Genomic DNA, 27,226 nt, shown 5'->3' on the forward strand with positions numbered 1-27,226 from the left:
AGCATTTGAGTGGTTTGTGTGTTGCTACATGTTGCATAGACATAACGAGACATGTAGAGAGAAAATGTGGCTCCATCCTCCTCTACTCTTTCCCCCAGTTCCCCCACTTCTGAGGAGGTAAAGTTGAGGGCACAAAGTTGAGGGCACGGCCACTCTGCCAGACAGCCAGGCCAGACGAAGGTAACTGATAAGACAACGTGGACTACCTTTCAGGGAGCCAGAATAGACACGACTACCATGTAGCCTGCAGGGTAGGAGTGTTTTGCCAGTAACCGAAAGGTAAAAATCTGTTGTTCTGTCCCCTGATTAAGACATCTCCCCACACCTCTGATTCAGAGGGGTTGGGTTCAATGCGGAAGACACATTTCAGTTGAATGCATTCAGTTGTACAACTGACTAGGTATCCCCCCTTTCACCCTTAGATGACGATAGGCTTTGCTTTGCTTCTGATGGTACCCCTCTCTCTTCCTCTGTCTCAGTCTGTAGTAAAGCATGCCTGCCTGGAGATTGAGCACTCAAATCAAAAAGCCATCTGTCTCAGTTTAACTGTTTGTTTGTAGGACCTTTTTAAGTATATTTTATTTGACACAATTTAACATTGAAAAAAATATTGCCAGTGAATGTGGGTCGACTAAACATATACAGTATATAATTCTGTAAGGAAGCTTATGCAGATGTCCTCTATTTCAGAACAGTAAAAACTGATAGTTAATAAAAACACTCATTTTTCAAAGGCATTCCAATGATATTCACGATTTTGGAGGGTGTTTAGTTTTTCTTTTTACCTTTATTTAACTATCCAAGTCAGTTAAGAACAAATTCTTATTTACAATGACAGCATAGGAACAGTGGGTTAACTGTCTTGTTCAGGGGCAGAATGACAGATTTTGACCCTGGTAGCTCGGGGATTCGATTCACCAACCTTTTGGTTACTGGCCCAATGCTCCAACCACTTGGCTACCTGCCGCCCAGGTTTTTTTTTTTTTTTTTTTTTTTCACCTTTATTTAACCAGGTAGGCTAGTTGAGAACAAGTTCTCATTTGCAACTGCGACCTGGCCAAGATAAAGCATAGCAGTGTGAACAGACAACACAGAGTTACACATGGAGTAAACAATAAACAAGTCAATAACATGGTAGAAAAAAAAGAGAATCTATATACAATGTGTGCAAAAGGCATGAGGTAGGCAATAAATCGAATAATTACAATTTAGCAGATTAACACTGGAGTGATTAATCATCAGATGATCATGTGCAAGAAGAGATACTGGTGTGCAAAAGAGCAGAAAAGTAAATAAATAAAAGCAGTATGGGGGGTGAGGTAGGTAAATTGGGTGGGTAGTTTACAGATGGACTATGTACAGCTGCAGCGATCGGTTAGCTGCTCGGATAGCAGATTTTTAAAGTTGTTGAGGGAGATAAAAGTCTCCAACTTCAGAGATTTTTGCAATTCGTTCCAGTCGCAGGCAGCAGAGAACTGGAAGGAAAGGCGTCCAAATGAGGTTTTGGCTTTAGGGATGATCAGTGAGATACACCTGCTGGAGCGCGTGTTGCGGGTGGGTGTAGCCATCGTGACCAGTGAACTGAGATAAGGCGGCACTTTACCTAGCATAGCCTTGTAGATGACCTGGAGCCAGTGGGTCTGACGACGAACATGTTGCGAGGGCCAGCCGACTAGGGCATACAGGTCGCAGTGGTGGGTCGTATAAGGTGCTTTAGTAACAAAACGAATGGCACTGTGATAAACTGCATCCAGTTTGCTGAGTAGAGTATTGGAAGCTATTTTGTAGATGACATCGCCGAAGTCGAGGATCGGTAGGATAGTCAGTTTTACTAGGGTAAGTTTGGCGGCGTGAGTGAAGGAGGCTTTGTTGCGGAATAGAAAGCCGATTCTTGCTTTGATTTTGGACTGGAGATGTTTGATATGAGTCTGGAAGGAGAGTTTGCAGTCTAGCCAGACACCTAGGTACTTATAGATGTCCACATATTCTAGGTCGGAACCGTCCAGGGTGGTGATGCTAGTCGGGCGTGCGGGTGCAGGCAGCGAACGGTTGAAAAGCATGCATTTGGTTTTACTAGCGTTTAAGAGCAGTTGGAGGCCACGGAAGGAGTGTTGTATGGCATTGAAGCTCGTTTGGAGGTTAGATAGCACAGTGTCCAAGGAAGGGCCGGAAGTATATAGAATGGTGTCGTCTGCGTAGAGGTGGATCAGGGAATCGCCCGCAGCAAGAGCAACATCATTGATGTATACAGAGAAAAGAGTCGGCCCGAGAATTGAACCCTGTGGTACCCCCATAGAGACTGCCAGAGGACCGGACAACATGCCCTCCGATTTGACACACTGAACTCTGTCTGCAAAGTAGTTGGTGAACCAGGCAAGGCAGTCATTAGAAAAACCGAGGCTACTGAGTCTGCCGATAAGAATATGGTGATTGACAGAGTCGAAAGCCTTGGCCAGGTCGATGAAGACGGCTGCACAGTAATGTATTTTATCGATGGCGGTTATGATATCGTTTAGTACCTTGAGCGTGGCTGAGGTGCACCCATGACCGGCTCGGAAACCGGATTGCACAGCGGAGAAGGTACGGTGGGATTCGAGATGGTCAGTGATCTGTTTGTTGACTTGGCTTTCGAAGACCTTAGATAGGCAGGGCAGGATGGATATAGGTCTGTAACAGTTTGGGTCCAGGGTGTCTCCCCCTTTGAAGAGGGGGATGACCGCGGCAGCTTTCCAATCCTTGGGGATCTCAGATGATACGAAGGAGAGGTTGAACAGGCTGGTGATAGGGGGTGCGACAATGGCGGCGGACAGTTTCAGAAATAGGGGGTCCAGATTGTCAAGCCCAGCTGATTTGTATGGGTCCAGGTTTTCCAGCTCTTTCAGAACATCTGCTATCTGGATTTGGGTAAAGGAGAAGCTGGGGAGGCTTGGGCGAGTAGCAGCGGAAGGGGCGGGGCTGTTGGCCAAGGTTGGAGTCGCCAGGAGGAAGGCATGGCCAGCCATTGAGAAATGCTTGTTGAAGTCTTCGATTATCACGGATTTATCGGTGGTGACCGTGTTACCTAGCCTCAGTGCAGTGGGCAGCTGGGAGGAGGTGCTCTTGTTCTCCATGGACTTTACAGTATCCCAGAACTTTTTGGAGTTAGAGCTACAGGATGCAAATTTCTGCTTGAAAAAGCTGGCCTTTGCTTTCCTGACTGACTGCGTGTATTGGTTCCTGACTTCCCTGAACAGTTGCATATCGCGGGGGCTCTTCGATGCTATTGCAGTTCGCCACAGGATGTTTTTGTGCTGGTCGAGGGCAGTCAGGTCTGGAGTGAACCAAGGGCTATATCTGTTCTTGGTTCTGCATTTTTTGAACGGAGCATGCTTGTCTAATATGGTGAGGAAGTAACATTTAAAGAATGACCAGGCATCCTCAACTGACGGGATGAGGTCAATATCCTTCCAGGGTACCCGGGCCAGGTCGATTAGAAAGGCCTGCTCGCAGAAGTGTTTTAGGGAGCGTTTGACAGTGATGAGGGGTGGTCGTTTGACCGCGGACCCGTGGCGGATACAGGCAATGAGGCAGTGATCGCTGAGATCTTGATTGAAGACAGCAGAGGTGTATTTGGAGGGCAGGTTGGTCAGGATAATGTCTATTAGGGTGCCCATGTTTACGGATTTAGGGTTGTACCTGGTGGGTTCCTTGATGATTTGTGTGAGATTGAGGGCATCAAGCTTGGATTGTAGGACTGCCGGGGTGTTAAGCATATCCCAGTTTAGGTCACCTAACAGAACAAACTCTGAAGCTAGATGGGGAGCGATCAATTCACAGATGGTGTCCAGGGCACAGCTGGGAGCTGAGGGGGGTCGGTAGCAGGCGGCAACAGTGAGAGACTTATTTCTGGAGAGATTAATTTTTAAAATTAGAAGTTCGAACTGTTTGGGCATAGACCTGGAAAGTATGACAGAACTTTGCAGGCTATCTCTGCAGTAGATTGCAACTCCTCCCCCTTTGGCAGTTCTATCTTGACGGAAAGTGTTATAGTTGGGTATGGAAATCTCAGAATTTTTGGTGGCCTTCCTAAGCCAGGATTCGGACACGGCAAGGACATCAGGGTTGGCAGAGTGTGCTAAAGCGGTGAGTAAGGCAAACTTAGGGAGGAGGCTTCTGATGTTGACATGCATGAGGCCAAGGCTTTTTCGATCACAGAAGTCAACAAATGAGGGTGACTGGGGACATGCAGGGCCTGGGTTTACCTCCACATCACCCGAGGAACAGAGGAGTAGTAGGATGAGGGTGCGGCTAAAGGCTATCAAAACTGGTCGCCTAGAGCGTTGGGGACAAAGAATAAAAGGAGCAGATTTATGGGCGTGGTAGAATAGATTCTGGGCATAATGTGCAGACAGGGGTATGGTGGGGCGTGGGTACAGCGGAGGCAAGCCCAGGCACTGGGTGATGATAAGAGAGGTTGTATCTCTGGACATGCTGGTCTCAATGGGTGAGGTCACCGCATGTGTGGGGGGTGGGACCAAGGAGGTATCAGAGGTACGGAGAGTGGAACTACAGGGTCCATTGCAAACCAAAACAATGATAATGATAACTAGCCTGAACAACAGTATGCAAGGCATATTGATATTTGAGAGAGACATACAATAAGGCATAAAGTGATTGCAGGTCTTGATTGGGAGAGCTAGCTAAAGCAACAGGTAAGATAACAGCAGCAATAACAGGGTGCTAGTCTAACACAGCAACAACAGGTAAAAATGGCGACGACTAGGCAGAGAGGGTCGGATTAACTACACACAGATCCTGAGTTAAAGCACAGAGCCGACAGATAAAACACAAATAAACAGAATGGAGTACCGTGAATTAATGGACAGTCAAGCATGCATCAGCTATGTAGCCAAGTGATCATAGTGTCCAGGGGGCAGCCGTAGATGGAGCAGGGAGGCCTCCACTAAGCTAGCACGCGGCGATTAAAGTTAGTAGCCCGGGGGGTGGTCTGCTCAGACGGAGGGGGTCTGCTCAGACGTGGTCGTGTCGACAGAGAATCCAAGCCAGATGGCGATGGCGAAAGAGAGGTTGTGAATTGTAGAATTGTGTTTGCTAACTGGTGCTAGCTTCGTGGCAGTGGCGCTAGCAGCGCTAGCTGCAAGCTAGCTGTGAGGATCAGAAGTAGTGGCTCAGGGATTACGGCAGGAATCCGGCGTTGTTGTCGAGAGACAGTCCGATGCTGGTAAATTGGTGAGTAATATCCAGGCTAATAACAGGGCTGGTGTCTGTGCAGAAGGTAAAAGCTACTAGCAGCGGCAAAAAAATGGCTAAATTAGCTTGTAGCTGGTATTGTAGCCCAAGAATTCGCTGGTAGACCTCTTCAGCTAGCCGGCAGATGGGCCTAGCTCGAGGCTAGCTCAAGGCTAACTGGTGCTTGCTTCGGGACAGAGGTGTCAGCCAGTAGTAGCCACTCAGTTGCAGCTAGCTAGCTGTGATGATACGGTGTAATTGTCCAGAGCTTGCGTCAGGAATCCGGTGATGTGGTAGAGAAAAAGCAGTCCTATATGCTCTGGGTTGATATCGCGCTTGCAGACTGGCAGGTATTGGCCCGGTATTGAAGCTGGCTGTGTCCGAGTTGAGGGTGAAGACCGCAGCAGTGGCTAACTGACTACTAGCTAGTAGCTAGTTATCTGGCTAGCTTCTGATTGGGGTTACGGTTCTAAAGTATAAAAAAATAGCAGGTCCGTACCACATTGGGTGAGGCGGAATGTAGGAATGTACAGTGGGGAGAACAAGTATTTGATACACTGCCGATTTTGCAGGTTTGCCTACTTACAAAGCATGTAGAGGTCTGTAATTTTTATCATAGGTACACTTCAACTGTGAGAGACGGAATCTAAAACAAAAATCCAGAAAAACACATTGTATGATTTTTAAGTAATTAATTTGCATTTTATTGCAAGACATAAGTATTTGATCACCTTCCAACCAGTAAGAATTCCGGCTCTCACAGACCTGTTAGTTTTTCTTTAAGAAGCCCTCCTGTTCTCCACTCATTACCTGTATTAACTGCACCTGTTTGAACTCGTTACCTGTATAAAAGACACCTGTCCACACACTCAATCAAACAGACTCCAACCTCTCCACAATGGCCAAGACCAGAGAGCTGTGTAAGGACATCAGGGATAAAATTGTAGACCTGCACAAGGCTGGGATGGGCTACAGGACAATAGGCAAGCAGCTTGGTGAGAAGGCAACAACTGTTGGCGCAATTATTAGAAAATGGAAGAAGTTCAAGATGACGGTCAATCATCCTCGGTCTGGGGCTCCATGCAAGATCTCACCTCGTGGGGCATCAATGATCATGAGGAAGGTGAGGGATCAGCCCAGAACTACACGGCAGGACCTGGTCAATGACCTGAAGAGAGCTGGGACCACAGTCTCAAAGAAAACCATTAGTAACACACTATGCCGTCATGGATTAAAATACTGCAGCGCACGCAAGGTCCCCCTGCTCAAGCCAGGGCATGTCCAGGCCCATCTGAAGTTTGCCAATGACCATCTGGATGATCCAGAGGAAGAATGGGAGAAGGTCATGTGGTCTGATGAGACAGATATTTAGCTTTTTGGTCTAAACTCCACTCGACGTGTTTGGAAGAAGGATGAGTACAACCCCAAGAACACCATCCCAACTGTGAAGCATGGAGGTGGAAACATCATTCTTTGGGGATGCTTTTCTGCAAAGGGGACAGGACGACTGCACCGTATTGAGGGGAGGATGGATGGGGCCATGTATCGCGAGATCTTGGCCAACAACCTCCTTCCCTCAGTAAGAGCATTGAAGATGGGTCGTGGCTGGGTCTTCCAGCATGACAACGACCCGAAACACACAGCCAGGGAAACTAAGGAGTGGCTCCGTAAGAAGCATCTCAAGGTCCTGGAGTGGCCTAGCCAGTCTCCAGACCTGAACCCAATAGAAAATCTTTGGAGGGCGCTGAAAGTCCGTATTGCCCAGCGACAGCCCCGAAACCTGAAGGATCTGGAGAAGGTCTGTATGGAGGAGTGGGACAAAATCCCTGCTGCAGTGTGTGCAAACCTGGTCAAGAACTCCAGGAAACGTATGATCTCTGTAATTGCAAACAAAGGTTTCTGTACCAAATATTAAGTTCTGCTTTTCTGATGTATCAAATACTTATGTCATGCAATAAAATGCAAATTAATTACTTAAAAATCATACAATGTGATTTTCTGGATTTTTGTTTTAGATTCCGTCTCTCACAGTTGAAGTGTACCTATGATAAATATTACAGACCTCTACATGCTTTGTAAGTAGGAAAACCTGCAAAATCGGCAGTGTATCAAATACTTGTTCTCCCCACTGTATATTCAGTTCCTAGATGGAAAGTGAAATTAAAATATATACGAAATGTACACGAAAAATACGAAGACTATTTACACGGGACAGGACATGACAAAGACACGTCCGACTGCTACGCCATCTTGGATTCGAAAGTAGAGGCTCTCCATCCTTGGTCCATATGCTTTTTGATTTGTCTCGTGGTCGACTTCATTCCATCCGGCGTTAACCTGATCTGAACCCCAGCTCCTCCGACAGTGTCTCATTAATAAATAACCTGTCACGGTCTATGTACAAGGCAATAGTACCTTACACTGTTATGGAAGGAGCGCACACTGACAACATCTGGTCGGTCATTTTCCCAAGTCCGCAAGAAAGGTTTCGTCATCAACTGGCACAAACCCACTCTCCTTCATTTCCACTGCAGTGATGTGTCTGTGGAAACAAATCAGGTATGTCTGTGTCAAGAGGGAGAGCCAGGTATCATCATAACGTTGAGAAGTGAAGAAGACAGGTTGTAAATTATGACCTCTCTAGAGTCTTCAGACTGATCATAGGTCTAGATGTGAGACTTATCCCTACTGTCCAATCCCATTGTGTTCGAGCTATGTTCTTTTCCATTCCGTGATTTTCTTGTCTTAAACTTTAAGAACAATACTTCAGACCCTGACCTTCATTGCAGATCTACTCGAATCGTACTACACCAGCTCTGACGCTCGTCGGATGTGGCAGGGCTTGCAAACCATTACAGACTACAAAGGGAAGCACAGCCGAGAGCTGCCCAGTGACACAAGCCTACCAGATGAGCTAAACTACTTCTATGCTCGCTTCGAGGCAAATAACACTGAAACATTCATGAGAGCACCAGCTGTTCCGGAAGACTGTGTGATCACGCTCTCCGCAGCCGATGTGAGTAAGACCTTTAAACAGGTCAACATTCACAAGGCCTCAGGGCCAGATGGATTACCAGAACGTGTACCGCAAGCATGCGTGGACCAACTGGCAAGTGTCTTCACTGACATTTTCAACCTCTCCCTGTCCGAGTCTGTAATACCAACATGTTTCAAGCAGACCACCATAGTGCCTGTGCCCAAGAACATTAAGGTAACCTGCCTAAATGACTACCGATCCGTAGCACTCACGTCTATAGCCATGAAGTGCTTTGAAAGGCTGGTAATGGCTCACATCAACACCATTATCCCAGAAACCCTATACCCACACCAATTTGTATGCCGCCCCAACAGATCCACAGATGATACAATCTCTATTGTACTCCACACTGCACTTTCCCACCTGGACAAAAGGAACACCTATGTGAGAATGCTATTCATTGACTACAGCTCAGCGTTCAACACCATAGTGCCCTCAAAGCTCATCAATGAGCTAAGGACCCTGGGACTAAACACCTCCCTCTGCAACTGGATCCTGGACTTCCTAATGGGCCGCCCCCAGATAGTAAGGGTAGGTAACAACACATCCGCCGTGCTGATCCTCAACACAGGCCCCTCAGGGGTGCGTGCTCAGTCTCCTCCTGTACTACCTGTTCTCTCATGACTGCATTGCCAGGCACGACTCCAACACCATCAATACATTTTCCGATGACACAACAGTGGTGGGCCTGATCACCGACAACGACGAGACAGCCTATAGGGAGGAGGTCAGAGACCTGGCCATGTAGTGCTAGGACAACAACCTCTCCCTCAACGCGATCAAGACAAAGGAGATGATTGTGGACTACAGGAAAAAGAGGACCAAGCAGCACGCCCCCATTCTCATCGACAGGGCTGCAGTGGAGCAGGTTGAGAGCTTCAAGTTCCTTGGTGTCCACATCACCAACAACTAACATGATCCAAGCACACCAAGACAGTCGTGAAGAGGGCACGACAAAACATATTCCCCCTCAGGAGACTGAAAAGATTTGGCATGGGTCCTCGGATCCTCAAAAGGTTCTACAGCTGCACCATCGATAGCATCCTGACTGGTTGCATCACTGCCTGGTATGGCAACTGCTCGGCCTCCGTCCGCAAGGCACTACAGAGGTACCGCACAGCAAGCGGTACCAGAGCGCCAAGTCTAGGTCCAAGAGGCTTCTAAACAGCTTCATGGTCACTTCAATAACTCTACCCACATGTACATACTACCTCAACTAACCGGTGCCCCCGCTCATTGACTCTGTACCGGTACCCCCCTGTATGTAGTCACGCTATTGTTTTACTGCTGCTCTTTAATTACTTGTTATTTTATCTCTTACTCTTGTATTTTCTTGTATTCTTTGAAACTGCATTGTTGGTTGGGGGCTCGTAAGTAAGCATTTCACTGTAAGGTCGACACCTGTATTTGGCGCATGTGGCTAATACAATTTGATTTGATTTGAGATGCGATTGGGTGTAACAAACCCAGTCATTCATGGATGAAGTTTTAACATTAGCTTTTGTTAGACTAAAATGAAACAAGTTGCCTAAAGCCATCATGCTATATGACCCCCTTATTTGGGGGGGAAATTACAGCTATGCTGACGATATGAAATATGAATTCCATTTAGGAATTTCCCCTCTTGAACAGGAAAGAAATGGGGTATTCTGAACGTATAATTAAGTGCAGTATGTCAGGCTAGTGCTCATTCTACACCTGTGTTGGGCCTCAAGCAGAACATTTTTTTATTCTTAACCCATCACAGTAATGTTAAAGTTAGACTAAAGAGATTTCGGAATAACTTCTAATCATTGGTAGATCTATTCTTCTAGGTTTATGGATGCCACTTTGCATTGGATGGCGCGTAATATAATTGAACTTAACAACCTTTATAAGTCCACTACAGCAAGGTGTAGAATTGTACGACAAAACATATTTTGTGCTCTCTTTCTATGTTTTTAACATGATAATTTGAGGAGGATGTGGAAAGATAAAACAGAGTTGTTAAAAGCATGATTGTTGTATTTACTTCAATGGGCAATCTGCAGTTCAAATAATAACAAAGCGGACACCCCACCTCGGTTTTGGTGAACAGCTCAGGAATTGGGTTGGAGAAATGTAATCACTCTCACATTCATAGACAGAGCTATGGATGCAAGGAATGAACGTCCCTGATATCAAAATTATAGTTTTTATTTTACCATGTTTTGAAGTTACATAGTCAATGTTTGTTTACAATTACATTGTTTACAAACTGTGGAGTAAAACAATCTTATATTTGAGGTTTCTGATCGGGTACAAAAGTTGAACTAAGCTCATGAGGCATTTAAGTGATATTCTTCAAGAATCAATTAATATATAAAATCAGTGACCACCCCATTCACGAAAAAGGTTTGCGTGGTCGTGGCTTTCTAGGTAAAGCAGGCAGACAGGCATTCAGTTACTGTTCGATTGAACGTTAGAATGGGAAAAACGAGTGACCTAAGCAGCTTTGAGCATGGTATGATCATTGGTGCCAGGCGCGCCGGTTCCAGTATCTCAGAAACGGCCGGCCTCCTGGGCTTTTCACACACAACAGTGTCTAGGATTTACAGAGAATGGTGCGACAAACAAAAACATCCAGTCAGCGGCAGTCCTGTGGGCGAAAACAGCTCATTAATGAGAGGTCGAAGCTGAATGGCAAGAATTGTGCAAGCTAAAAGGCGAACCACAAAGAAGCAAATAACGGCGCAGTACAGCAGTAATGTGCAGAGCGGCATCTCGGAACGCACAACTAGTCAGTCCTTGTCACGGATGGGCTATTGCAGTAGACGACCACACCGGGTTCCATTCCTATCAGCTAAAAACAAGAAGTGGCTCCAGTGGGCACACGATCACCAACACTGGACAATTGAGGAGTGAAAAAACATTGCCTGTTCCGATGAATCCCGCTTCCTGTTACGTCATGCTGATGGCAGAGTCAGGATTTGGCGTAAGCAGCATGAGTCCATGGCCCCATCCTGCTTGGTGTCAATGGTACAGGCTGGTGGTGTAAGGTTGTGAGAAATGTTTTCCTGGCACACCTTACATCTCTTGATACCCATTGAGCAATGTTTCAACGCCACGAAGAATTCTGGCTGTTCTGGAGGTAAAGGGGTGTCCAACCCGGTACTAGATGGGTTTACCTAATAAACTGGCCACAGAGTGTATATTAATTCAAAAGTAAAAAATAATGTATGTTACAATCACAGATTGCCGATTTTAAAAAGCAAATTGTCTATGATAATCTTCAGAAAAAGCTTAATTCACAACCTGGAAAAAGACAGCATGATATAATTACATGGTATATCATCAACATTTCCTGACTTGTCTTCTTACAGAAGACTTCAAAAGGCACTTACAGACACAAACACAGGATAGTGTCTATGCCACAAACTGTCATCGTTCCCTTTCTCTTCAGATAATTACCAGTTTCATATACTGGACTTATTCTTGCACTGCTGTTACATTTTGTCATTGTATTTGTGTTTCTGATGAGTAAATTCTTATTGCAACATCCTGTCTCTGTTGTATTTCTAGCCCAGGACAACCCTAACAGTCTAAGACACAAATACAACTTCATCGCTGACGTGGTGGAGAGGATCGCTCCGGCCGTGGTTCACATTGAACTCTACCGCAAGTAGGAGCTGTGTGTGTGTGTGTGTGTGTGTGTGTGTGTGTGTGTGTGTGTGTGTGTGTGTGTGTGTGTGTGTGTGTGTGTGTGTGTGTGTGTGTGTGTGTGTGTGTGTGTGTGTGTGTGTGTGTGTGTGTGTGTGTGTTGGTCCTTGAATATCTGTAGACAAATACCAGAGTTTTCTTTACGACCCACCTGGATGTAAGAATACACTAGTTGGGACAACACTTAAGTACTTATCCTTTTTCATTATCCCTGCCTCTCTTTCTCCATATCCCCTGTCTCTCCATCCCCCTTCTCGCTATTTCTATTCACCCCTCCCTTTCTCTATAAATGTATCTCTCTCTCTCCGCATCTCTCTTTCTTTCCCTTTCTACCTCTCTCTATCTTCCCCTCCCTCTCGCTCAGGATGGCATATTCTAAAAGGGAGGTGGCGGTGGCCAGTGGCTCAGGGTTCGTGGTGTCAGAGGATGGACAGATCGTGACCAACGCCCACGTTGTGGCCAATAAGCATAGAGTAAAGGTGGAGCTGAAGAGCGGCGCCACCTACGACGCCAAGATCAAAGACGTGGATGAGAAGTCCGACATCGCACTCCTCAAGATCGACTCACCAGTAAGACTCTAGGTCACTAGAGGTCACGGTCATAGTTCCAAATCAAATTGAAATAATTTTATTCAAACAACTTACCACATCAATAATTAACATAGGAGCCAAACAGAGGCATAAGGAACGGGTTTGCAGTTAGAAACATTTGCAACATCTTAGTTTACTTGTGTGTGCCACCCACTCCTTCACAAAGATTGTCACATTATTCCTTCAAATGGAAACTTTATGGAATATTATAAGTAGCATAAATAGTGGGTTTGAGGAGTGTGGCTTTACACAGTAGCTCCCACGCTTCAGTCCTTTTTAATTCCTGCCTATGAGAGTGTGTGGGAATGACATTGACAGTTTCAACACCCGGGAAGCAGATTGGATTTTAAGTACAGCCTTCCAGGCCAACAGCAGCCATCTTGGTGCAGTACTTTATTTTACAACTGCATATCTAGACACCATTGGCAAAGTGATCAACAATTGAACAACACCAATTACTGAATATTATTCCCTATAAAACAGCAGGGGAGTCGGAATTGCAAGATGTTATTGATAGAAAAGTGTTGTTCAGCTTGATAACATAGAGAGGTGATTGTTTGAGTGGTTCAACAAGTGCAAACAAATGGTCCTTGTAAATGCTGTTGGCAGTGGCATTCAGAAAAAAATACTTCATAAAACAACAGTCATTACGCAACGATTCTCAGGAATATACTTGGAAGATATTCTGCAAAGACTCATTAACAGCAGATGAAAACCCATGTTATGCTCCAATGAGAAAATAGTTTTGATTGCAAAAGTTTTGCTCATAAATGGCATGGAGGCAGGCCATGTAAGGTTTTTGCCACGGGAAAGTACAGTAACATTGAGAGGCTGTTGCTTTGTGGACCAGCGGGATACACATCCCACATGAATCATAGTCGACAACCATATGAAGGAATGCCTGGCACCTAGTCAAAGCCACGGGCTATGAGTAACTGCACAGCAGAATGCCTCACCGAGCTTTCCCTCAATGCACAGCTGAAAAGACACTCACGACAAGGACAGGGCTACACACTGCATCAGACCCAAAACGTCATGCCAAGCACAAGGTTGTTTTCTTTTATGCGGCCTACATTCGTTCCCCATACTGGCCCTGGAAGACCACTGTGCTATATTCTCTGGTCTACATTCAAGACCTATACTAGACAGTAAGGTGATATCAGACCCAAAGCAGTGATCCATCAATGTCTGAAGAAAAGATTATGGATGGAAATAGTTGTTGTAATGAAAACCAGCATAAATCTTATAGTTCTCAAAACAGGACCAGTTTCAAGACACTGAAAAGTAAAATGCTTTGTGCCATGGTGGTAAAGACTACCACCCAACTACTGGTGGACCATGACAGCCCAGCGCTGATTGTGGATTGACCATACACCCGGGGCCCCATTGTGGCTCCATAGCTAAGACTTCTTTATATTTAGTTTATTTGGATCCCCATTAGCTTTTGCATAAGTAGCAGCTACTCTTCCTGGGGTCCACAAAAAGTAACAAAACACTGATACACTGATAGTCAAGGACAGTCACACCATTGATATACAAACAATACAACAAAAAGAATACAAACAATACAAATATATATATATTTGTGTGTTAGTGTCTCTGTGTGTATTTGTTTGTGTCCCCTCACAGTCCCAGCTGTTCCATGAGTTATTATTTAATCCGTTTTTAAAGGTAATTTTGCTGTTTGCTTGAGTAATTGGAGGTGGAAGGGAGTTCCATGCGATGATAGCTCTGTATCATGCCATGAACTCGTTTTGAACATGGGGACTGTGAAGAGACCCCTGGTGGCATGTTTTGTGGGGTATGTACGGGTGTTTGAGCTGAATGTTGTTTGATTATGCAGACAATCTGGAATTTAAGTCACAGTAATATTTATCATAAAAACTAGAAGAGAAGCCGTTAATCTCTCGTCAACCCTCAACCAGGAAAGACTTGCATGCATGTTGTTGATGTTAGTTCTGTATGTGCAGTTAATGGAAAGGCCTGCTGCTCTGTTTTGAGCCAGCTGCAGCTTTGCAATGTCTTTCTTTGCTGCACTGGATCATATTACCAGCCAGTAATCAAGATGGTACCAGAGCCTTAATAACTAGTACAGTTGATTTGTGTCAAAAACACAGGACTTATTTTTATAACAGACATATCCCTCCCCTTCTTCAGATCAACTTTGTCAATATGACTTCAACATGATAATTTGGGCTCCCGAGTGGCGCAGCAGTCTAAGGCACTGTATCTCAGTGCTAGAGGCGTCACTACAGACACCCTGGTTTGAATCCAGGCTGTATCACAACCGGCCGTGATTGGGAGTCCCATAGGGCGGCGCACAATTGACTTCCCTACTTAAATAAAGGTTCAATTTTTAAAAATGTAACAATTGACAATCCAATGTTATACCTAGGAGTTTAGCTTCCTCAACTTGCTAAATGGTTACACCCTTTATGTACAACTCCAGTTGAGGTTTAGGTGTTAGAGAATGTTTTGAACCGAATACAATGCTTTTAGTTTTAGATGTATTTAAGACCAGTTTACCCATTCTGATACTGACTGTAACTCCTTATTAGAATCTCAGTGAGCTCACTGGCTTTGGCTACTGACATGTAGAGTGTGGAATCATCAGCATACATAGTCATTCTAGCTTCATGTAAGATCAGTCGCAAATCATTTGTAAAAATGATCGGATGTTAGAGAAGCTTCCGTTGAGGAACGCTCTGTGGGTTCTATTGAATAAATAACTCTCCAAACATGTGATGTGAAGCCATAGCAAGGGAGTTTTTTTCAATAACAATTTAGGATCAATAACATCAGAGGCTGCACCGAAATCTAACAATACAGCTCCAACTATCATCTTAATATCCATTTATTTTAACCAATCATCTGTCATCTGAGTCAGTGCAGTACAAGTTGAATACCCTTCTCTGTATGCATGCTGAAAGTCAGTAGTTAACTTGTTCTCTAAGAAATATAGTTCTATTTGGTCAAACAATCCTCTCCATCAGTTTACTAAGAACAGGCAGAAAACTGACTGGCCGGCTGTTAGAGCCAGCAAAGGGTGCTTTACTATTTTTAGGCAGTGAATTACTTTCGCTTCCTTCCATGCCTGTGGGCACCCACACTCCTTTAGGCTTTGGTTAAAGATTTAGCAAATAGGAATGGCACATACAGTCTGCTACCATTCTCAATAGTTCCCATACCTGGTGGCTTATCATTATTGATGGATAACAATAGTTTTTCCACCTCTCCCACACTAACTTGACCAAATTCAAAACAGCCATCCTTCTCTTTCATTATTAGATATTTTATACAAAAATATGATTTTTCACTGTTCAATGTTGTCATTTCACTTCTGAGTTTTTCCACTTTACTAGTGAAATAATCATTAAACTGATTGGCAATATCAAAAGGTTTGTTATCGATAACCCATTACCTTCAATGGAGATTAATTGGGTTTTCTGCCCATGACATCATTTAAGGTACTCCAAAGTATTTTTCCATTGTGTTGTATGCCATTTATCTTTGTTTGGGAATATAATTTCTTTTTTCTTTTTTTGTCACAAAATGACTCAATTTGTTGAGCCAGCTGTTGAAATCTTTGCCCCAGTTGTCCCTTCAATGTGAAACAGTGTCTACCCAGTTCCATGGGGGACAGCACATCCCAGCTAATGATACAGGGGGTAGGGGAGGGTGTTTGTGAGGGAAAGAGTCGAATAGTGATGGAGAGAGTCAGTGAAAGAGAAATTAGAGGATGAGAGAGGGAGAGAGATAATTAGATGGGAAAATAAAGGGAAAGTTGGAATTTCTTAATTTGAAATGTAAGGGAAAATAGTCAGTCGTCACAGTTTTGTCCTCGGTGCTTCAGGTCTGTACTCTTTTAAGTATTCATCTCTTTCCCTCTTTTCCTCACTCTCCCTCCTTCTCTGTATCTCTCTTGCTTCAAGTGGGAGTCATTATGAGTAGGGGTTACTATTGTCAAACTTTGTAGTGCATATAAGCCCACTGACAAAGAATCAATCACACATGTGAGCTTTGAAAATATACTTTTTGGATGTAGAATACCCTCTCTTCCCCCTCAGTGCTCCTTGAGAAACAGAGTTTATTGGTGGCTGGGTTGGTCCGTTCCTGGGTTGTGGTGTGGTGTACCCCCGTCTCTGGGGAAGACATTAGTCTGTCTGCAGCAGCTGGGACTTCAGAGGATGGGAAGGAGAAAGGGAAAAAGTGCTACACTCCTTTCTGACAGAAAGAGAGTGGGATAGAGAGAAAGGAAGAGAGGGAAACAGTTCCATATGTCTGGAAAGCTAAGTGTGCTAATAGGCTAATGAGTTCTCTGTGTGATATAGCGCTGGAACGATATTGAGAGAGGTCATCATGTAGGGGAAGGAGCAGCTTGTTAACCCTATCAACTCACTAACTTTAACTTGTCTCTCATACACAATAGTTCACTGACGATGTCCTCAATTTGGGCAGTGCCAATAAAAACGGAGGAATTCATGTCAACAGACTGATTGCGGTTAAACATACCTAGCCAAAAGAGGTCGCCACATCATCATCACTAAATGCATTGTTTCTCAGTCCCCTACCACAATGTTAGTCTGTAAGCTCGCCATGTAGTCCACCTCCCAGACGTCTGCTAAGATGACTGGCGCTGGCTAGACCAGGGCTCTTATTGGTTTAGGAGACATCCAGGACATGCTCTGCTCCTCATCTTGTGGAAAAAGTGGTGTTCTTCTGGAAAGAAGCAGAGGGTAAATGAATCACATCCTCGTCTCATCCTCCATTTCACTCGCTCTCCCACAATCGTTCTCATCCATTTGGATGCAGCGTGTGCGGACGAGGGCCAAGGAAAGCCGACTGGCCTTGCTCTTCTATTCCATGCTGCAGACTTGGCCTAGTTTGTAGGTGGTTGTTTTCCAAGCCAGCGATGCAGGGAAGAGAGACCCAAACATCCCAACCGCATCTCGTCAGGTCTGCATGGCCCAGAGATCAAAAGTGTGTGGCGTCTAGCTGCCCGTCAGGGAGTTGCCATCCAGTCATCCAGGGTGTCTGTAAACCAAGCTGAAGGAAACACAGAGGTAGCTTTTGGTCACGTGTTTGCTGTTATGTTGGCTGTGAAATTTACAACAATGTGCGCACCATATTGTTTTTCTGTCCGATATCAGTGAAGGTTAGGTTAGCCATCATGGTTGAAATGTGTTTATATTAACTAGCCTATGCTATTAAATATTGTTCAGATGGCTAGCAATCAATGAGGGAAGGGACATTTATTTTTCTTATGACATAGACTTTTCCCAGCTCCTGTGATATACTTGGGTGTGTGCGTAACTCTTTCCCTGAAACTAGCTGTAATGTTGAGCTCACACACATACGTTTCTGCCACCCGTCAGCCAATGCTGATCCCCAGAGCTGATGGTTCTACAGGTGTGAGCATGTCGTATCACGCTCCTCTTTATTCATTGTGGCACAACCCTTGGGCTAAAAGTTCATGTGTAGCCAAAGTACTGTACACCCACCAACAGTCACACCACTTGCTAGTCCTCCCCATGATATCTACAGTATGATCTCGGCATGGTAGCACAGTGCTACAAAGATAACATAATACCTACTGGCTTGAATTCCCCTTTAGGAAGAACCCAGTAGTGACCACAGTAAAGACCATAGAAGCTGTAATAGGTTTAATCACCAAACAAAGGGTGTGTGTATTTCACTGGCATGTCTCTTTGAACTAACGGGTGCCAACTGTGTTGGTGTCAGTTTACAGTTGTGAATTTGTTGGGTTAAGTCAAATTAACCCGTTTTCATATATTTACGTGCGCCTTTTAAACTATTAGCGACAGTCCATCACAGCATGAAGCTTGACAAAACAAGTTTGCACCTAGGCTCAAGTCATAAAATAGGAGTTAATGTAGTAGGTTTTAAAAGCGACTGCCAAAGCTGTAATATGAAACAAAGGCTTGTCTATGGCAACAAAGGAGACATTTTCCCTGTCGGTCCTTCCACCCCCTGCCATAGCAGACACTCTAGATGTACTGTACAATTTTCTACAGATGGTTGAGATGATGAATATATGAATATCTGGAATGATACCACCACTTCTAAGTGCCCCTGTCATGCAATAGTTTTTCTGGATGGCTACTAGTAAATACTGGCTTTTCTGTTGAAGTATACTGTCTCTGTCACTATCTCAGCCTCTATTCAAATCTGAAATTGTGCCATTCTCAGTTATGTATGAAGCAATCGAGAGCTTGGAAAACATTCATTTTTTAAGAATAGAGTGGTTGAAATTTCAATTAAAAGTTTTAACTTGAGATTGAGGACCAGGTATTAGTGCATTTAACTGAAAGCATCTCGCATGATGTTAGGGACGGCCAATGCAGGAGAGGGTTTCCTGCTCCTCGTCTTCTACCTTCAACCACCTCTTCTTAATGTGTAAAAACTGTTGGTAGATAAATCCGGCAAGAACTAGGACCATGAAAAAAAATGTCTGCGCAATTGGCTTCTGCGCCCTCACCCGCTAGTGACTGAATGCTGATATACTTGGTTCTGACTCACTACAGGCTGTCCGGCAAGAACAGTACGGAAGCTTCTCAGTCCAGGACTTTTATTATCTTCATCACCACACACTGTAGTGTTGTAAATGTTGGGGATGAGTGTTAAGGCATTAAGACCAGCCCATGGTTCAAAATAACCTGGTGAGTCACTTATGGTCAAGAGAAAGTCAGAACCACCAAAATGACATATACAGTATACGACACGGAATCCACAAGGACAAAAAGTAGCTGCAAGTGGTTAGTAGGTGATAGCTAGACTAACAGTCCTCACACATGAAGAGTCACTGCATTTAATGTTTCCTTTATGCCTATTCACACACAGACACTCCCACCCTCGAAGGGCTCATATCAGCTAGTCTAGGCATTCAGTTTATGAGTGAATGTGTGTAAGCATGACTGTACCGCCCTCAAGACAGTGGCAGCATTGTGCATAAGCAGATGGATATGTACAGGTGTGTGTCAAGATGTGTTTTCATCATTCACTGGGCTGAGACATTTCAATAAGCACCAGTCGATTGTATAACAATCACGCTGTTATTACCACTATCACCACAGCAAGCGGCTGGCGGACAACCAGTACTGACTGTCTCAGTGACTAAGACTCACGTGACTTCCTCTTGCCCCCGTGTGCCTTTTCTACCTCCATCTGGTTATCCCCTCATCCTGGTCAGGTCAGGGTAGGGGTGGTGTGTGTGTGTGTATTTCCTCACAAGGATAACAAAACAAGGAAAATTCAGACAAGTGGGGACATTTCGCCGGTTCCCACAAGGAAAAATGCTATTTTAGGCTTAGGGGTTAGGTTTAGGGTTACAATTAGGGTAAGAGTTCGAATTATGGTTCGGTTTAGGGTTTGAGGTTAAGCTTAGGGTTATGTTAAAGGTTAGGGTTAGGCTTAGGCAAAATAGGATTTTGAATGGGAATCAATTGTTTGGTCCCCACAAGGATATTAAAACAAACGTGTGTCTTTGCTCGTGTGTGTGTATGTGAGAGTGAGTGTGAGGGTGGGGAGTCACAGACTGAATAGCAGTTCAGACTGCTATTCCGGTGTCATGTCTGGATGAAGGGAATGACAGGGGGGAGGAAGAGAAGGTGGGATTGGGGGATGTAAAAAGTTCCCCTCAGTTACGCACTCTCATCTTCTCACTGTCATCTTCTATTAATACTTACGCTACAACTCAGGGGCCAAGTTCACATTGAGTTCCCGCAAGCTAAAATGGCGTCTTATAATTGACATTCCATTTTTATGGATTAATACTATTTGTAGACCTATTCAGCTATTGTAGGCAATGGTCAGCAGTAAAACGTGTCTCTAATGTTGTGTAGGGATGCCAATCAACATGTAATAACCTAGTGTATACACTATATTGGAAAGGGAAATGTAGTGTTATCATATTTCATGATGGCAATATGAATATGCCTGGGTAGTTGACTACAGGGCGTGTTTTGGTGTTTGCATACAGAGACTTTTGGCTGTGTAGATGTTTGGCTTGTTGGCCAGTCAGTCTCAGTTACCTTAGCTTCCCACACTGTGACTCTATTTATAACCCAGGGTAAACAAAATGGATACAGGGACCAAATGGGAAAGGTCTCAAGATGGTGCTGTTGTCAGGGAATTCATGGTGGGCACTATCGGCTCAACATGATGTAGTAACGCTTCGGCTAGGACCATACACTCATTGGCTATGACTGGACAGAATGGAAATTATTTCATGCAGAGAGAAACTGTGGCTGGATAAATATATCCTCTGTCTGTCTGTCTAGGCACTGTCTCTGGCTTGTCATGGTTGCCTAGCCATGGAGTCTGTGGTTCCTGAGTTTAACATAAATGGATTTGTACTGTTTCATGAGGTACTGGCCAGTGGTCACTTATAAAATAGATGCACTGTTGAGGGGGTGGATTGACCATACAGTGAGAAGAATTGGAAGGGTCTATGGAATTGTGCTTGAAGGACTTTAGCTTCACTGTAAATATTGATGCTGTAAATAAATACGCCCTCCCTAACTTGTCCCCCTACAGATCAAGCTTCCTGTGCTGATGTTGGGGCTTTCGTCAGACCTGAGGCCTGGGGAGTTTGTGGTGGCCATCGGAAGCCCCTTCTCACTCCAGAACACAGTTACCACAGGAATAGTCAGCACAACCCAACGAGGGGGCAAGGAGTTGGGCCTACGCAACTCTGAAATGGAATACATTCAGACAGACGCTATTATCAATGTGAGTCTGTGAACACATGCACACACATCCCAAAGGATTGTGAACTGAGAACTGAAGTGATGTCCTTTTTTTGTTGACAGTATGGTAATTCAGGAGGCCCTCTGGTGAATCTGGTGAGAATACTCTTTGTTTATTGACAGTTAAACAGTAGTTCTACATGTCTAATAGAAGGCAGACACTGTGTCTGCATGATGGCACATTGTAGTTTGAAACTGTATGCAAATGTGTGATTGTGTGAGTGTTATTAGTGTGTCACTATGTGTGGTTTTCAGACACTAAATTGACTATTGTATATTGTTGTTGGATGATTGTATTATTGACTTCATTATTGACGGTATTATTGTAGGATGGTGAGGTGATCGGGATCAACACTCTGAAAGTGACAGCTGGTATTTCTTTCGCCATTCCCTCCGATAAGATCAGAGAGTTCCTGACTGAATCCTACGTCAGACAGTTCCGAGGTAGGACGTTGTATCCCTATAATCATCCTGGGTGTAACATCTAAATATGTCCCCCTAGTGTATGGTCCTGTTTACACGGAACCTAAACTGGCTGTACGCATGCGCCATCGTGCATAAATGTATTTTGTCCCCCTACACCAAACGCGATCACGACACGCAGGTTAAAATATCAAAACAAACTCTGAACCAATGATATTAATTTGGGGACAGGTCGAAAAGCATTAAACATGTATGGCAATTTAGCTAGTTGCACTTGCAAGCTAATTTGTCCTATTTAGCTAGCTTGCTGTTGCTAGCTAATTTGTACTGGGATATAAACATTGAGTTGTTATTTTACCTGAAATGCACAAGGTCCTCTACTCCGACAATTAATCCACACATAAAAAGGCCAACCGAATCGTTTCTAGTCATCTCTCCTCCTTCCAAGCTTTTTCATCTTTGAATTTATATGGTGATTGGCATCTACACTTTCATAGTATTGCCACGACAACCGGCTTTGTCTTTCAATCACCCACGTGGGTATAACCAATGAGGATATGGCACGTGGGTACCTGCTTCTATAAACCAATGAGGAGATGGGAGAGGCAGGACTTGCAGCGCGATCTGCGTCAGAAATAGAAAGGAGCTCTATTTTAGCCCTTGGCATCGCAGACGCTCGTTGGCGCTTGCAAGCAATTATTGAATAACATGGATTTCTAAATTTATTTTGCGATGCTCGCGCACGCGACGTGTCCGGTCTGGTCAGCATGTTAGCCATGTTTTTAGGATAACCATAAACACTTACAGACATTTTGATTCAGACCCCATTATAACTAAGCATATCCCATGGCTCACATCAACACCATCATCCAGACACCCTGGACCCAATCCAATTTGTAAAAAAAGATCCACAGATCACCAATCTCTATTGCACTCTACACCAGGGGCATTTCTTGGATTTGAAGACATTCGGGGCTTAGCCCAAAGCCAGTAGGGGCGTCCAAGGGGCATTCTTCCCTGGCCCCCAAAGAAAGGAATTTCAACAGCTAAATGCATGAATTTGGCGCATTTTGACACGAACACTGAGAGATTAGAACATTGAGAGCTTAGGAAATGTTCAGGTAAATTGTACCTTCCTACCTGCCACAGCAGACACTGCATTCTAACACTGCTAATATTCTTGTTAGAAGGTTAATATAGTTCATACATTATTTGATGCCTTAATTTGTAGTGCAGGACAAATGTGTTAGAATGAACTGAAATTAACTGCGGCAGGTAGCCAAGCAGTTAAGAGCGTTTGGCCAGAATGACATCCAATAGCTTTAGGATGCTGAGCGCTAACGCTAGCTTATTAGCATTAGCCAGTCCTTACGCTAAAGGAGACTAGCTAGTTAGCTACCACCAACCCTGCACAAACATGTGGCTAAATCTGCTGCTGCTTAGCTGCAGTTTGACTGTCTGGCTGTTCTGTCCGCTCCACCTCATTCATTGCTGATTTCAACCGGCTCACTTTTTTTGCCTCTCTTTCGGGAAGAAGTTCAAAATATCCATATTCGTTCTGTGCTATGCTGAAAACTCTGTGTGACATGCATTTTGCTGAGTGATGACATTGACATCTAACCAGTGCTGTACAGGTGGGCAAGGGGTCAAGGGACATGAGCAGTCCACTGTGTTGTGAAATCTTGACCAATCACAGCAGGCACTGTGACACAAAAGGCTTATTGCAGTGCCTTCTATTGCCTAGTGCAGTATATTGTATCGTTTATTTTTGTCATAAAAAAATGCCAGTATACTGCATCTCACAAGTGATGTGTAGTTATAGAAACTCATATCAGACTGATAAAAAAAGAAATTGGTGGTTGGACCAAAAACATCTGGGGCTGAAGCCCCAGCAGTCCAGGCCTAATGACGACACTGCTCCACACATCCATTTCTCACTTGGACAAAAGGAACACCGATGTGAGAATGCTGTTCATTGATTACAGCTCTAGGTTTCAACATCATAGTGCCCTCCTAGCTCATCACTAAGGACCCTGGGACTGAACACCTCCCTCTGCAACTGGATCCTGGACTTCCTGACGGGACGCCACCAGGTGGTGAGGGTAGGCAGCAACACATCTGCCACGCTGACCCTCAACACGGGGGCCCCTCAGGGGTGCATGCATAGTCCCTCCTGTACTCCTTGTTCACCCACGACTGCGTGGCCACACACGCAGTCGTGGGTGGCCACGCCAACACCATCATTAAGTTTGCAGACGACACGACGGTGGTACAGTAGGCCTGATCACCGACAACGATGAGACAGCCTATAGGGAGGTATGGCAACTGCTTGTACATCACTGGGGTCGAGCTCCCTGCCATCCAGGACCTATATATACCAGACGGTGTCAGAGGAAGGCCCTAAAAATGTTCAGACTCCAGCCACCCAAGTCATAGACTGTTCTCTCTGCTACCCCACGGCAAGTGGTACTGATGCACTAAGTCTGGAACCAACAGGGCCTTGAACAGCTTCTACTCCCAAGTCATCAGACTGCTAAATAGTTAGTTAAGCAGTTTACCAAATAGCTACTACATCTGCATTGGCCCTTTTTGCACTAACGTTTTTGACTCATCACATACACTGCTGCTACTGTTTATTATCTGTCACTTTATTCCTAGTTATATGTACATATCTACCTCAATTACCTCGTACCCCTGCAAATCGACTCGGTACTGGTACCCCTTGTATATAGCCAAGTTATCATTACTGATTGTGTATCTATTGTTACTTTTAGTATGACGTGTTTTTCTTTTCTATTATTTCTCTATTTTCTTTCTCTCTGCATTGTTGGAAAGGGCCCAGAAGTAAACATTTCACTGTTAGTCCACACCTGTTGTTTACAAAGCATGTGACAAATAACATTTGATTTGACTCAGCCTCAGAATCACCCAGATATTCTTCAAGTCAAAAGCAAACCCCTTTTGCATACGATTAAAGAGCTGCCCTCTTCCTGATTTTTTTTCTTCTTAATGTGTTTCCTTAGGAAGAGCTGGGGCAAAGAAGAGATACATTGGCGTGAGGATGATGACACTCACTCCAGCGTAAGTAGATCCTCATTAACTGGTCATATTTGTAATGAAAAGGATGGGATGGGATGTTTTCTTTTGTCAACTCCTGATAAATACGATGAAAGACTTGAGACTGTGAAAGTGTGCACTAAACTGGAGCATGTAGTTATCCAAAGCTGTCAAAAATAACATATTTGAACTGGGCCTGGTGAACTGCATTTCAGTTGGATACAGACAACTAAGCACTTTTTCCTAATGGGTTACTTAATTTCTTCCCCTTCACTCTCTAGGTTGACCAAGGAGCTAAAGGTGCGACACAAAGACTTCCCTGATATCACCTCTGGAGCGTACGTCATGGAGGTAATCTCCAAAACACCAGCCGCAGCGTAAGTACAAACTAACAGGGAAAGAAAGTACAAACATACTCCATCTCACCAATAATGTGAGTTTCTTATGAGTGTGAGGACAAGTTGTCTGACTTTTTATGTGCTCAGGGGTATTGTCTTTGGCTCTTTACACTGTATGTACACGTTTCAAATGTATATAGACCATCAACGCCCAACTCTCCCCACAAAAACCCACTTACATTCACACACACTCTCTCTCTCCAGTTTTCACTTGCACACACAACCCCCCTTAGTAAAACATTGCTTGTTCACCCACTCAAAAATCCTCCCCTCCCACATCCTCAGCAGCACATTCAGTGTGATCAGCTCTGGTGACCACAGTTCTACCAGAGAAGGGTTGTGGTTGGAGAGACGCTGAGGTCAGCTATTCCATTCATCCCTCAAGTAGCAAGGGGTTTGCTGTGGTTTTCCTGATCCCTCTCACCCTGCCCTAGTTCTTATATTAGGCCTTCTGTGTCTCATTGGTGGTGTAAGTGTTAGTCTTGTTTGCCTGAGTACAATAAGGGGAATGTGGAAGTATTATCAGTGATGGTGGGAGAGTAGTTGTGTGAAAGTGGAGGCTTTGATATCACTTCTGGGAACCACTCCAGTCTTTGTGTAATTTAGTTTTACTAGATTTCTATTCTGGGTGTGTTTGGTCTGTGGGAGTGTTGCACAAAGCACTTTCCCCTGACTAATTATTGTGGTTCGGATGAAGGATACATATATGTTGTCATTTAGCAGAATCTTATCCAGAGCCACTTACAGGAACAATTAGGGTTAAGTGCCTTGCTCAAGGGCACATCGGCCAATTTTTTCCACCTAGTCGGCTCGGGGATTCGAACCAGCGACCTTTACGGTTACTGGCCAAACGCTCTTAACTGCTTGGCTACCTGCCGCAGTTAATTTCAGTTCATTCTAACACATTTGTCCTGCACTACAAATTAAGGCATCAAATAATGTATGAACTATATTAACCTTCTAACAAGAAATATAAAGGGAACCCGGCCAATGGAATCCATTCCTAGCTGAATGTAGATGCAATAAAGAGCAATCATGAAACTATACCTTGAAATAACAATCTTATTATTATAGCTAACCATTCTATCCAGCATGTTTGTTGCTGTAGTTCTCATTCTGTTGTGTTCCTCCTCTCTTAGTGGCGGTCTGAAGGAGCATGATGTCATCATCTCTATCAACGGCCAGCGGATTTCCTCTGCAACCGACGTCAGCGCCATCATCAAGAAGGACGCCACGCTGCAGGTGGTGGTGCGCCGTAGTAACGAGGACGTCATCATCACCATCGTTCCCATGGAGATCGACCCCTGACCCCCCAGCCCCACCGATGAGCTGATGCTCATTAGCATCACTAATGGACCTTATATGGACATGTGTGTTTAATCGCGCTCCATGGAGAATCTGTGGCCTTTAGGGCTTTGTGGCACCATGCACCTGATCAGGTTAAGACTTCGCCTTGAAAAGGAACGATTGTATAGAGCATCTCAGCAGAGTTGTACTTCCTCATCCATGTGTATTACACTTTTATTATTGTACGCTTCTACTACTGTCTACTGTTAAACACTAGCTAGTTGACCTGTTTTGAGTTGTTAATTCTGTGTTTTTTTTATACTGACTGATTGTTCAGATGGAGGCCCACCATGGCAATGTAAAACAATGTAGAGAGCAGCTCTGAGCGAGTTGTGCAATTATTTTTTTCTAAATTCCTATTCTAAGTACTGTAGTTTTATGGTGTATTTGTCAATGACATTTACAGAGAAGAGAATAAAGTCTTAAGTGTTTTATGATGGTAACTTTGATGTTTGATGTTGGACAATCTTTTTCAAGCTCTTTCTCTACCCACCTCTCTTTCTATATCGCTCTCTTTCTCTCTCTCACTCACTCACTCACTCACTCACACGCACACATACACACACACACACACCCACTCAAACATACAGACACACACACACACACACACTGTGATGGACTGCTCCCTGACTGAGATTAGATTTACAATATTTTCTTTGCATGTGTATGAGCTTAGCCATGACACACATACTCACACAC

At 44.4% G+C, this 27,226-nt stretch overlaps 1 protein-coding gene across 1 annotated transcript in view; it reads left to right on the plus strand.

Moving 5' to 3' along the window:
- The window catches only part of LOC139570957 (serine protease HTRA1A-like), a 34,495-nt gene extending 7,525 nt beyond the window's left edge, over positions 1–26,970 (plus strand). Inside the window, exons 2-9 of the mRNA XM_071393331.1 lie at positions 11,807–11,906; positions 12,309–12,513; positions 21,091–21,285; positions 21,366–21,398; positions 21,632–21,746; positions 24,749–24,806; positions 25,064–25,159; positions 26,320–26,970. Of these exons, the coding sequence (XP_071249432.1) occupies positions 11,807–11,906; positions 12,309–12,513; positions 21,091–21,285; positions 21,366–21,398; positions 21,632–21,746; positions 24,749–24,806; positions 25,064–25,159; positions 26,320–26,488 (971 nt within the window). The 3' untranslated portion in view covers positions 26,489–26,970. The remainder of the gene's footprint in view (positions 1–11,806; positions 11,907–12,308; positions 12,514–21,090; positions 21,286–21,365; positions 21,399–21,631; positions 21,747–24,748; positions 24,807–25,063; positions 25,160–26,319) is intronic.
- The last annotated feature ends 256 nt before the right edge of the window (positions 26,971–27,226 follow it).

The sequence above is a fragment of the Salvelinus alpinus genome, chromosome 3, assembly GCF_045679555.1.
Source record: "Salvelinus alpinus chromosome 3, SLU_Salpinus.1, whole genome shotgun sequence".
NCBI classification, from domain to species: Eukaryota; Metazoa; Chordata; class Actinopteri; order Salmoniformes; family Salmonidae; genus Salvelinus; species Salvelinus alpinus.